This window comes from Lissotriton helveticus, chromosome 12, assembly GCF_964261635.1.
Source record: "Lissotriton helveticus chromosome 12, aLisHel1.1, whole genome shotgun sequence".
Classification (NCBI taxonomy): Eukaryota; Metazoa; Chordata; class Amphibia; order Caudata; family Salamandridae; genus Lissotriton; species Lissotriton helveticus.
In genome coordinates this window covers 887,631,708-887,645,009 of record NC_136073.1, presented here as the reverse complement: position 1 = coordinate 887,645,009, position 13,302 = coordinate 887,631,708, and the positions used below count along the sequence as shown (strand labels likewise).

General features: G+C 40.8%; 1 protein-coding gene across 1 annotated transcript in view; it reads right to left on the bottom strand.

Annotated features, from left to right (window-relative positions):
• Positions 1-9,697: 9,697 nt before the first annotated feature.
• The window catches only part of TFR2 (transferrin receptor 2), a 168,045-nt gene continuing 164,440 nt past the window's right edge, over positions 9,698-13,302 (bottom strand). The window contains exons 18-19 of the mRNA XM_078669811.1: positions 13,084-13,224; positions 9,698-12,738 (exon numbers count right to left, since the gene is read on the bottom strand). Coding sequence (XP_078525937.1) covers positions 12,496-12,738; positions 13,084-13,224 — 384 coding nt within the window. The 3' untranslated portion in view covers positions 9,698-12,495. The remainder of the gene's footprint in view (positions 12,739-13,083; positions 13,225-13,302) is intronic.

The following is a 13,302-nucleotide window of genomic DNA, read 5'->3' as shown; positions in this document are numbered from 1 at the left end:
GGATTGGGTCAACAATCTAACAAAAAGAGGGTTCCTTCTCCTGGGAGTAAATAATGCTTAAGATCCCAACTGGGGGATGATTTGCAATAAAGGAATGGTTTGCAGTGTTACGCTGATTACCAAATTTACAACTCAATATGTATGGACCATAAAGATATCATTAAAACCATGAGGCATACTTGTTAGTTAAAACATTTTCATACATTTAATCTTAGGTAGTGGTATGTACAAATCATATACACAATTGTATTCACACATTTAAAAAAGGTTTTCCAAGGAATAATTAAAAAACATTTAAAACTTCACTAATTTGGTACTTAAACATAAACATTACATAATCATATTCATAAAACAAAAAATTGTTACAAGAACGAAATTGTCGGCGTTTCGGTGCTTTTTTTCTATTCTGCACCTTCTTCAAGGACTCGTTCACAGCTTAATATTTTCCAGGTTTAGTCTTTCCTGGTTTCGTTGTTATAGGTATTTCTGAGCACGTATCCCTCTGCTCATGTTGCTTTCATTCTTTACTACTTGTTTCTGTGATGTGTTGAAAAACTTTCCTCGGGTTTAGAAGAAAATGGACCAACTTCAATCCGATCCTATTTCCTTGATCGTTGTAGTAGTAGGGGGGACGCCTCTGGGAGCTACCTTATGCTATTCCGTCCACCACTTTCACTCTGTGTAGACAGGAATCTTTTAAGCGGTTAACTCTTGCATGTATTCATCATGGAATCAAGGGTCACTTTCTTTAAGCTTTTTTTAAATTTAGCTGTTCACTTTATAGCTGGTAGCTGATCTGCGTGCAATACATTGTTTATTCATGTGGTATATTTGGAATTGTTATGGGGCTTGTTTAAAACCATGAGCACTGTAATGTTGGTATGGATATCTTTAAGAAAATGCAAGTAAAAACTTTGCATTCACTACGAGTGGAACAAAAGCAATCATTTTGATCAGAGGAGGACAACATAACACTTCTCATAAAAAAAGAGAAAGTGCCTTTCCTTGATGATGCCTATATACTAAGGAGAGCAAGGCCATTGGAGGACATAGAGGTTTGAGTTTAAAGACTCATGGAAAATGTCGTCTTTTGAATTGTTGTTTAGGATTATGATGTGTTCAGCATTCCTTCCATTTGTTCTTTTTGCGTTTGTCACCCTATGTCGTAAGAGTATGCACAGACATGGGTCTCGTGCTCACTATGCCACTGGATTTAAGCTAGCATGGCTGATGAGTGTTGATACCCTGAAACCGGTCGCAGGATGCTTGTATCTGGTCCAGTGAGGACCTGGTCTGGCAGTTTGGGCTGGACTGTTCCTGTGGGAAGCAGGGTCAAGACTGATTTGCATATAGCTGGGTCCAAACTGGAATGGCATGGTGAGCAAAATAACCAATGGGTTTAACCCAGATTTGTGACGGGGGTGAATGTTTGATTTGTTCAGCATGCCGTCCTTCATCTGTATTTTTTGCATTTGTCGCCCTAAATGGGAAGGGTATGCCCATATGTGGGTCCCATGCTCGCTATGCCAACGTATACAAGCTACCTAGGCTGATTATAGGTGATACTCTGAAACCGGTTCCAGGATGCTGGTTTCCAGTCCAGGGAGAACCTGGCCTGGCAGTTCGGGCTGGAGTGTTCCCATGGGGAGCAGGGTCAAAACCGATTTGCATATGGTTGTATCCAAACTGAAATAGTGAGCAAAAAACAATGGATCTAACCCAGATCGGTGACTGAGGGTGAATGTTTGATTTGTTCAGAATTCCTTTCATCGTCTGTTCTTTTTGCACCTCTAGGTGACGGCAGACCTCCTCCTTTACTATAATGTGCTGAAGTCACACCTAACTCCATCTCACTCTCCCTTACATCTGAGCCAATCTGGACACACTGTAGTTCCCGTACCTATCCACTGGAGCGGCGACTCCAGTATATCCGGTCTATGATACGATGTTTTAGCCTCAATCTTGAATTTTGGTGAGAATGACTCGGACTGCTGGTTCGGATGGCCTCTTGCATCCTGCTGGTGAAGTACAATCAATGGCATATGCGGGCTCAGCAGTGGGACCTGAAGTCCCAATGGGCACAGCACCAGGGAACTTTATCTGGCCTAGTCCAGGTGTCAGAGGGCACTGCAAAAGATCTGCAGAGGTGGCTGACTAACCGCTATTGGGTCAGAGGCAGACTCCTCTCCCTTCCCCATCCAGAGCTCACAGCATTGATCTGGGTTGGACTCTGGTCTCCGGCAGTCTCAGCTCGAGAGCAATTTGCTTTGCATTGAAAGTCTTCCTCCCATCCATTAAGGGGAAGGCTGGTTCAGGTGCTCATGGACAACCCTACCGCTATGTGGTACTGCAAAAACTAGGTGGAGTGGGGTTATGGACCCTCTGCCAGGAGGCCCTGTGCTGCTGGACATGGCTGGAACGGTAGGACATTTTTCAGGTCGTACAACACCTGGTGGACTCCCTGAACATCAGGGCTGCCAAACTCTGCTATCGATGCCTTGCAGATCACAAATGATGTCTCCATCTGGAGGTGGCGCAAGGCCTCTACCATGATTAGGGAGAAACTTGGTTAGATCCATTTGCCACTGCAAAGAACACACAATGTAGGCACTTCTGCGTGTTGGAGTTTTCAAGGTGGTTCTCGCTCTGAGATGCATTCCGTCTTGAGTGGGTCTCAGGACTTCTGTACGCCTTTTGGAGGATACCTCTTCAGCCCCGAGTTCTGAAAAAGATCAGGACAGGCTGGCCCCAAGTCATTCTAGTGGCTCCAGATTGGACTCGGAGAGTATGGTATCCCAAACTTCTGAGTATTAGCATTGGTCCTCCGGTCAAGCACCCTCATCGGGGACGATCTCCTGTCTCAACAACAGGGCAGGATCCTACACCCACACCTGCAACTACACATGCTCTGCCTTCATTTCTGGAGGCTGAATGGGGACAGCTGAGAGTATTCGATTTTCCTTCTCAAATATGTGAAGTTATCTTGGCAGCCAGGCGCCCATCGCCAAAAACGGTGTACGCTCATTTTGACATGTTTGTGGCTCGGTGCACTAAAAAACATGTTGACCAACTTTTTGCACCATTCTCTGAAGTGTTGCTGTTTTGTTTGTGCTTTGTTTGGCAGGAACTTGCTCTGGGCACAGTTGGGGGATATCTTTCGACCATCCCAGCTTTCCTGCGGTTGCCACACCAACCCTTCCTGTTTAAGACACCTGTTGTGATGCATTTTCTGAAGGACTTCAGCAAATTTGCACCCAAGCCTTTTGTACTGCCCCAATGGTTCTTAATTTCATTTTAATCTGTTTGATGTGTTCCTCTTTTGAACCCATGCATAGCTGCCTTCTAAGACTTCTAACCATCAAGCCAGTCTTTTTAGTTGCCCTCACATCAATCCAGCAGGGTCAGCGAGCTTCAGGCTTTTTCTGTTCATCCCCCATGCACCAGCTTCTTCCAAGACAAACTATTTCTACTGGCCCATTCCTCTTTTCTGCCAAAGGAGGTGACACCTTTCCAAGTCAGCCAAAGCATTACGCTGCCAGCCTTCTTTGCTTCACCTCACCCCACCAAGGGGGAAGAGAAAGACCCCTTCTTGGACCCAAAATAAACATTGTCATTCTATATTGCATGCACTAAAGAAACACCAGGTGGACCATCAGCTCTTTGTTGGGTTCACTGGATCGTAGAAGGGGAAAGACAGACCAACTCCAGATGGATTGTACTCGGCATAAAGATCTGCTATGCATCGGCCAAGAAGCAACTGAGTGCTCGCAGGCTTATTCCAGAAGTGCCAATGCTGCAGCAACTGTGTTAGCTCGTGGAGTTCCTGTCCTGGACATCTGCCAAGCTGCTACTTGGGCATCCTTGCACACATTTACTAAACACTACTGTCTTGACAGCTAGGTCCATAGTGACAGGCACTCTGGGAAGGTATTGCTTTGGTATCTTTTCAAAGGAGAGGAATCTGCGGCTAGAAGTCTCTATCAGATGAATGAGGTACTTACCTTTGGTAATGCCTGATCTGGTAGAGACTCTATCTAACCACAGATTTCTTATCGACCCTACTATCCCACCACCCAGTTGTGCAAATTGGATTTTTCCACTGAAAAAGTTCCTTAGATTCTGCACACTGGCCTAACAGCCTTCTGACGTGGCGACGTGCTTCTGGCGTGGAAATGGTCACGTAAAGAAATTATGTCAGCACGCTGGGGTGCCGCCTATAAAGGCACAGTGCACGCCCCGTCTCGTGAAAGGATCAGCACAACCTACCAGCGTGCAGAAGTAGTGCTCAAGGTTTTGCGTATCTATTCCTATGCCTGGGGGGAGGAGTCTGCAGCTAGATAGAGTCGCTAGCAGATAAGGCGTTGCCAAAGGTAAGAAACTTGTTTGTTATTATCAGTTCTGTTTATTGCCATTTTTGTCCGATTGTAAGCCAGTGTGCAAGAACGAACACATTTTGTAAAAGTCCCTCTGGAACACGATTGTGCAGGTAACCCCAGATTCAGAGTCGTTGAAATAACTGCTATTCCTAAATTCAGTATCTTGGGCACATTTAAAAAATGCATAGGTTTCAGGCATCCTCATTTTTCATTCATTAGATTTTGCCATGTGAATTGCTGCATGGTCGGTACAGAATGTAATAGTGTTATAAGCTGCAGCTCAGGCAAGATTCTTTCTGGGTCAACTAGTTTCCACTGGGCAAAAATTATGCAAAGTTGCAAAATGCAGCATTTTGCTAGCATATTTAAATTTCACTTAGGTCTAAAAGTACCTGTCTAGAGGCTTTAAGACAGTGCAATAATCCATCCTTAAAGGACTATTGGCTTTAACATTTATCTTAACATACACACTTACCAGTAAAAAAGTGAAGCCTACTGTCTGTGCTTACCTTTCCATAATAAACATACCTACTGCATGTGACATACCTCTTCCTAGTGATCCAAAGCTACCTTTAAATGTTCTCATCAGCTTGTTACTGCAAACAACCTGAGGCTGCAGTATTGATCATAAAGCAACCACCAGGCATTAGGTCATAGAAATCCCCCTACCTACAAAATGCCTGTTGGCAAAACAAGGTGCAGGTCCTCACAGGTGGGGGTAGCAAGGGCTCTCGCAGTAACGTTCTTCTACCCCCAAGGTTTGTCAGGACAAAACATTTGCCCGCTGCAGCAATGGGTAAGATTTCATGTGATTAAATACCTGTCAATATGCTTTATTGCAGTGTAATGATAATCCACTGATAAAAGCCTATTGGATCTGATAACATGCTTTTCACAGTAACTTGGTCAGGCCTATTGCTTTCTGTTAATTTTCACCATGAACAGGTCAGACCTATGGTACCAGTCTTAACTTTTGCAAATGCAGCAATCAAGCCTGTTACCATAATGGCCTGAGGCCTACTATATTGAGCATAAGCTTTCCCGCAAGGCAACTATCAGGCAAGCAGTCATAAAAGTACAAATATACATAAAAATAATATAAAACACCATGTATGACGGTCTAACCAGGATATCATGGTGCAAATATTGTGCACCCGGGGTCTGTCAGAGTGGGAAATCGACAACAGATCCTTGCCTACTCTGAAATTGTATGTAACAGAATAACTGCCTACAACACAGTGTAATAGTGTTGAAAGGCCTATGTCCCTTAGACTTTTTTACTATGAATAGTATGTGTTGACATCTGCCTTTCTCATAGCTTTTCATAATGAACAGGTCATACCTATGACATCTGACATCCTTGACTTGTCATCCTAAGCACTGAGCGTAGGCTTTTCAACAAAGAGTGAAGTGCAACACAAGCTCCCCTTTTCAATGGAACCACACAACTTCTGCCCAATCAAAGTACAGGAAGGAAGATTACCATGCAGTCCAAGCCAAAGCCCCTTTATCAGGAAAGATCTGGTGATGGTTGTGCTGTCAAGCCAGACCTAAACAACAGACTAATCATCAAAGGAAATACCCAGGACACTGAAATCAAGCGGAGGGGCTAGAGCCACAATGCCTGAGCAGTTATCTATGTCTTACAGATTAAAGACGGATGCCCAAATAAAGCATAAATGATACCATGCCTGTACCTTGGACCAAGAGAAGGACACTGTGTTTTTTAACCCCAGCCTTCTTCTCTGTCGTAAGCCAGTTGCAACGGCATTTGGCAGGCATATTTGGACAGATGCTCCAATTTTGCACGAAAAGGTTAAGTAAAAATAAGATGTTTTTTCAAACATGTTTTAAAAATAACATTAACAGCTGGTGAAATCTTTGTATAAACCCTGCCTAATTTTATAAATCGAGACCTAGTTATTTAGAACAACCTTCATGAAAATGTTTGTCCAGCAGTAGGAATGTGTTGCTTTTAGTGCGGAGGCTTTATTTTTCAAGATTGCTTCCCCATTCTAAGCATATAGTCCCTGCCAGCAGCTGCTGCTTGTACAAGGCCCTTCGTACAGTAGTAAGGAAGCCTCCTCTACGAGGTGGAATAATACACCCAATGGTCAATAGCAAGACGTGAGAGCCAAGATGTGATTGGGCCAGTCCCCTTTAGCCATTGGTTTAAGACTTTGTCAAATAAGCCAATGGCTGGACCCCAACCCCACTCTCTGTAAAGTGTTCACAATAGGTCTTTGAGGCTTCTACAGCTGCCAAACCAGATCTAAAAAGAGGGATCTTACCTAGTGAGAAGAAAACTATGTCCATGTTTCAAAACAAAAGCCAATAAGCTCAAGAGTTCAGTAATGAAAGTTGCTCAAGCCCTTACTCAAAAGGGTTTCCAGATCTCCACAGATGGATAGAGATGGACCTCCTAGCAGCCTGAGCCCCTCCAGGTTACTCCTAAAGATGCCCCCATGCCCTATATGGGAATAAAGAACACCACAAAAGCAAGAGTTCAGGAAATACAGTTTATTAGCAGAAGCAGGCGCTTTTTTCCAAATGCCAAACTTACAATTGTAGAAATCAGATGACAACATGGAATATGATATATCGTCAAGTATTAAGTCTCTATCATTGATGGAACATGATATATCATCATGTGGTAAATGTCTATCATTGATGGAATAAGATTTAACCTCATGGTATTAAGTCTCTATCATTGATGGAACATGATATATCCTCAGGTATTAAGTCTCCATCATTGATGGAATATGATCTATCCTCAGGTATTAGGTCACTATTATTGATCGAATATGATATATCCTCAGAGATTAAATCTTTATCATTGATGGAATATGATATATCCTCAGGTATTAAGTCTTTATCATTTACGGAATATGATATATCCTCAGGTATTAAGTGTCTATCATTGATGGAATATGATTTGTCCTCATGGATTAATTCTCTATCATTGATGGAATATGATATATCCTCAAGTATTAAGTCTCTATCATTGATGGAATATGATATATTCTCAAGTATTAAGTCTCTATCATTGATGGAATATGATATATCTACAGGTATTAAGTCTCTATCATTGATTGAATATGATATATATCCTCAGGTATTACGTCTCTAAAGTCTCTATCATTGATGAAATATGATATATCCTCAGGTATTAAGTCTCTATCATTGATGGAATATGATATATCCTCATGGATTAAATCTCTATCATTGATGAAATATGATATATCCTCAGGTATTAGGTCTCTATCATTGATGGAATATGTTAAATCCTCAGGTATTACGTCTCAATCCCTGAGGATATATCATGTTCCATCAATGATAAAGTCTTTATCATCGATGGAATATGATATATCCTCAGGAATTAAATCTCAATCATTGATGGAATATGATATATCCTCAGGTATTAAGTCTCCATAATTGATGGAATATGATATATCCTCAGGTATTAGGTCACTATCATTGATGGAATATGATATATCCTCAGAGATTAAATCTTTATCATTGATGGAATATGATATATCCTCAGGTATTAAGTCTTTATCATTTATGGAATATGATATACCCTCAGGTATTAAGTCTATATCATTTACGGAATATGATATATCCTCAGGTATTAAGTGTCTATCATTGATGGAATATGATTTGTCCTCATGGATTAATTATCTATCATTGATGGAATATGATATATCCTCAAGTATTAAGTCTCTATCATTGATGGAATATGATATATTCTCAAGTATTAAGTCTCTATCATTGATGGAATATGATATATCTACAGGTATTAAGTCTCTATCATTGATTGAATATGATATATATCCTCAGGTATTAAGTCTCTTAAGTCTCTATCATTGATGAAATATGATATATCCTCAGGTATTAAGTCTCTATCATTGATGGAATATGATATATCCTCATGGATTAAATCTCTATCATTGATGAAATATGATATATCCTCAGGTATTAGGTCTCTATCATTGATGGAATATGTTAAATCCTCAGGTATTACGTCTCAATCCCTGAGGATATATCATGTTCCATCAATGATAAAGTCTTTATTATTGATGGAATATGATATATCCTCAGGAATTAAATCTCTATCATTGATGGAATATGATATATCCTCAGGTATTAAGTCTCCATCATTGATGGAATATGATATATCCTCAGGTATTAGGTCACTATCATTGATGGAATATGATATATCCTCAGAGATTAAATCTTTATCATTGATGGAATATGATATATCCTCAGGTATTAAGTCTTTATCATTTATGGAATATGATATACCCTCAGGTATTAAGTCTATATCATGTACGGAATATGATATATCCTCAGGTATTAAGTGTCTATCACTGATGGAATATGATTTGTCCTCATGGATTAATTCTCTATCATTGATGGAATATGATATATCCTCAAGTATTAAGTCTCTATCATTGATGGAATATGATATATCCTCAGGTATTAAGTCTCTATCATTGATTGAATATGATATATATCCTCAGGTATTACGTCTCTAAAGTCTCTATCATTGATGAAATATAATATATTCTCAAGTATTAAGTCTCTATCATTGATTGAATATGATATATCTACAGGTATTAAGTCTCTATCATTGATTGAATATGATATATATCCTCAGGTATTACGTCTCTAAAGTCTCTATCATTGATGAAATATGATATATTCTCAAGTATTAAGTCTCTATCATTGATGGAATATGATATATCCTCATGGATTAAATCTCTATCATTGATGAAATATGATATATCCTCAGGTATTAGGTCTCTATCATTGATGGAATATGTTAAATCCTCAGGTATTACGTCTCAATCCCTGAGGATATATCATGTTCCATCAATGATAAAGTCTTTATTATTGATGGAATATGATATATCCTCAGGAATTAAATCTCTATCATTGATGGAATATGATATATCCTCAGGTATTAAGTCTCCATCATTGATGGAATATGATATATCCTCAGGTATTAGGTCACTATCATTGATGGAATATGATATATCCTCAGAGATTAAATCTTTATCATTGATGGAATATGATATATCCTCAGGTATTAAGTCTTTATCATTTATGGAATATGATATACCCTCAGGTATTAAGTCTATATCATGTACGGAATATGATATATCCTCAGGTATTAAGTGTCTATCACTGATGGAATATGATTTGTCCTCATGGATTAATTCTCTATCATTGATGGAATATGATATATCCTCAAGTATTAAGTCTCTATCATTGATGGAATATGATATATTCTCAAGTATTAAGTCTCTATCATTGATGGAATATGATATATCCTCATGGATTAAATCTCTATCATTAATGAAATATGATATATCCTCAGGTATTAGGTCTCTATCATTGATGGAATATGTTAAATCCTCAGGTATTACGTCTCAATCCCTGAGGATATATCATGTTCCATCAATGATAAAATCTTTATCATTGATGGAATATGATATATCCTCAGGAATTAAATCTCTATCATTGATGGAATATAATATATCCTCAGGTATTAGGTCTATATAATTCATGTGTCAATTTAGGAATGCGGAAGAGTTTCCCCCCTATCCCGAAATGAAATAAACAATGTTATTTTTAATCTTCAAAATAATCAAGATGCGTCTTTGTTTTGTATACAGTCCAGCTCAACTGGCCAACGGCAATGCAAGATCGCTTCATGGTGTTAGGTTATGTGGCGGTTCTCCTTCCAATAGGACTACGCTTACATTTTTGTTCTGTTATATAGCGCGTTCAATTACAAAAAGAAAAAAGCCTCAGACTTTAAAGTATGCTCTGCCTTGGTTAAATCACATTCACTCCATTGACCAATCAGAATGTGGTGCCTCGTTGGAACGCTGCACCTTTTCTGTTGGACTGAGTTTAAACATTATATGTCACCAAATTAGCTTTGCAGAGTCTTTGCATTCCAGCTCTGTGCAGTAGTTTATTGAGAAACAGCGACTATTATCTATAGGATTACAAGTAGGCAGAATTATTCTACGTCGTTCGTTTTTGTGGGGGAACGTTGTGCATCACCTCGCAAGTATTTCAATGTCCATATACATTTTTTTGCACCAAACCTAATGCTGCCCTAAAATAAGGAATGGTCCTACGTGGTCATTGTCTCATGATGCTGAGCCTAGTAGAGCCAGAACTCAGAATGAGGAACTAAAGGTTATTTAGCTCGTCTGAGTCTGCAAGGGTTTTATCCCTATTTGAAGGGAATCAAACAACTCCACTCTGTCGAGAAACCCCAACCGGCTTTTGTTTGACATAACAGAGCCCGAGTGGGGTCTGGCACCGTGCCACAAACTGTTGGGTCTGTTGAAATGCAGAAGCATATGCAGATGGCAGTTAGAAAAGATTAAACAAAAGTCAAATAAATTATGAGGATCACTGTCCCCGATAATCGTTTGTCCCCATCCTCTGTTAGGAGTGGAAAGCTGTCGCCGATGCTTGATGGCACCGACTCTTGAGAGCATGGTTTGGAAACCAGTCTGATAGATGTCACTGGGAGGGGAGGGTTAAAGTCAAGAACAGTACATTATTGCATACTGAGGGAGCCAAAGTCCCTTAAGAAATTGAATACATCGGTTTGATTGGACACTAGGTGTCGTACTGGACATAATGTGCGGCTAAGATGATCTGGGGTAGTCTGTTGTATTGTTCCTTAACATTTGGTTCGAGGCATATGAGCTGCAGATTACACACTTTGGCATAGATCGCAACCCAGTGTTGGGCCCGGATGTTTGCACTTGTTTTTGTCCTGAAAAGTCTTTGGAAGTCACGAGATAGGTGACTCCTCCTTTGGATTACACTGCGCATGGGCATCGTCTCAATCCTTAGATTGTTTTTTTCCGCCATCGGACTCGGATGTGTTTCCTGCACTCCGGTTTGTAATCAAGTTTTCTTGGACCCAGGGTCTATCCATGCCAGATTGTTTGGGTAAACTCTCACTCTGTAAATTACTTTCCTTTAGATTACTTACAGATAAGTTATATCTTGATACCCAGGAAGTTTGGCATGGATCACACTCTAACCTCTGAACCAGTTTAGACAAACCTGACCTGCAGGATGAACTAATGGAGGTTTTCTGTGATCTCCTTTAAAAGAGAAGGACTACAGACCCCAGAAGGTCTTTGGTGGATAGAAAGGAGTTAATAGGCCCAGGAATGAATGCTCAACAGATCAAAACCTGGATCTTCTTACCACATAAGGTGAAATCTAGCCCCTGCCCTCCCGTGACATCACCCTTGATTGATAGCAGATGCTGCTTTTCGATTTGACGACAGTATAACAGTCATAATTATGGAAGTCACTGCTCCCGATAATTTTTTGGTGTTTTTACATTTGAACGTCATTATCACTTGGCAATAAAGAAAAATCAAAATTTATAGTGATCACTGTCACTCATAAATTAACAAGAAAATCACATTCTGGGGACCAGACAACAGAGAAGATAAGTGAGTGAAGGGTTATGGAAATGGGGCGGACAGTGTACATGACCCCGTTTGCACTAGACAGTCTAAGAATTCATGGAATGCATATGTTCAGACCAGGGTATGTTGCAAGGCGGAGTAGGCCAGGGCCTCACCTGCAAGTGAGGTGACAACATACCTTTAACTCTGGGGACACACACACATTGTGCAATGCATGTTCCTCACTCATCTTCATATTTTTCCTTTTTTCATTTTGTGTTGTTTCTGCTCTCCCAAAAACTATTATGGTCAGGCCCTGTGTTGGTATTGCTTTAAGGAGTTCTCTAGGAATCCTGCTTGCCTTAAATAATTTCTCCGAAATAATATCTTGAAATTTTAAATAAACCTGTGAGATTTTCTTACAAATCCAGGCAAAATTATTTTGTCACTAGATTGCAAATGTAATGCTTCAACATATTTCTGCAGAGTGCCACTGGGCTTAGGGTATTGTTTGAAGCATCAGATACTTTATCTTTACCAGGCATGAATTGAGGCAACATTGTGGGGTTTGAATTCCAACAGGCTACAGTGGGACCTTGTAGGTTGGTGATGGGGTCCTGCCCAAAACCCCACACCCCATTTCCATCCTTCACTCCCTACTAGAAATTGTTGTCAATGTCCCAGACATCACCGCTGAGGGCGTTGGCCGCTCCCTGCAGTGTCCAGGTCACCAGAGCCAGCTGCCTCCGAAAAAAGGCTTCTTGGAACTCTGTCGGATTAGTCTTCAACAGGTTGAGATGGTCAGCGAGAGCAGACAGGGTGTGGGGTCCCTGCCCATGGATGATGTGGCGGAATGGGCTCTGCATCGCAGAGACATACTGTGACAAGAAGTAGAACTCCACCTACAATGAGAGACAGTCAATAACAAAAGGAGGGTGAACAAAGATGGTCAATGCAGCCACTGGTGACCTTTTTGCCACCACTCAATACACATCACACTGTATGCTGCATTCCTGCTGGTTACTGTACACTCACACTGCTGCATATCCCTGCCTTCCACCACTCAGTCACAGCCAACTTCACTCCATTGACTCCTTCACTTCCCTCACATTTGTACTATCCCCCTAGGCAGCCCCATGCAACGCCATGGCCTACCGTACTCTCGCAGACTCTCACACGACGTTCCAAACCCGCTCACTTACTCCCGTACACATCCGCGCACTCGGACTCCCTCCTTCGGCACTCACCCTCATGATGCGGACATTGAACATGTGGATCAGTTTTTCGTCTTTTTCATCTGAGCTTAGGATGGCATTGTTTAGCTTTTCAGCTGCGCGCGTGTAGTCTCCACGGGCTGTGTACATCCACTTCAGGGTCAAGCCGCGTTCCTTCAGGAGAAGAGAGAGGAAGAGGATGAAAATGAAAGGAGGCTATCAAACTAAAATAGTCAACACAAGGAATCAATA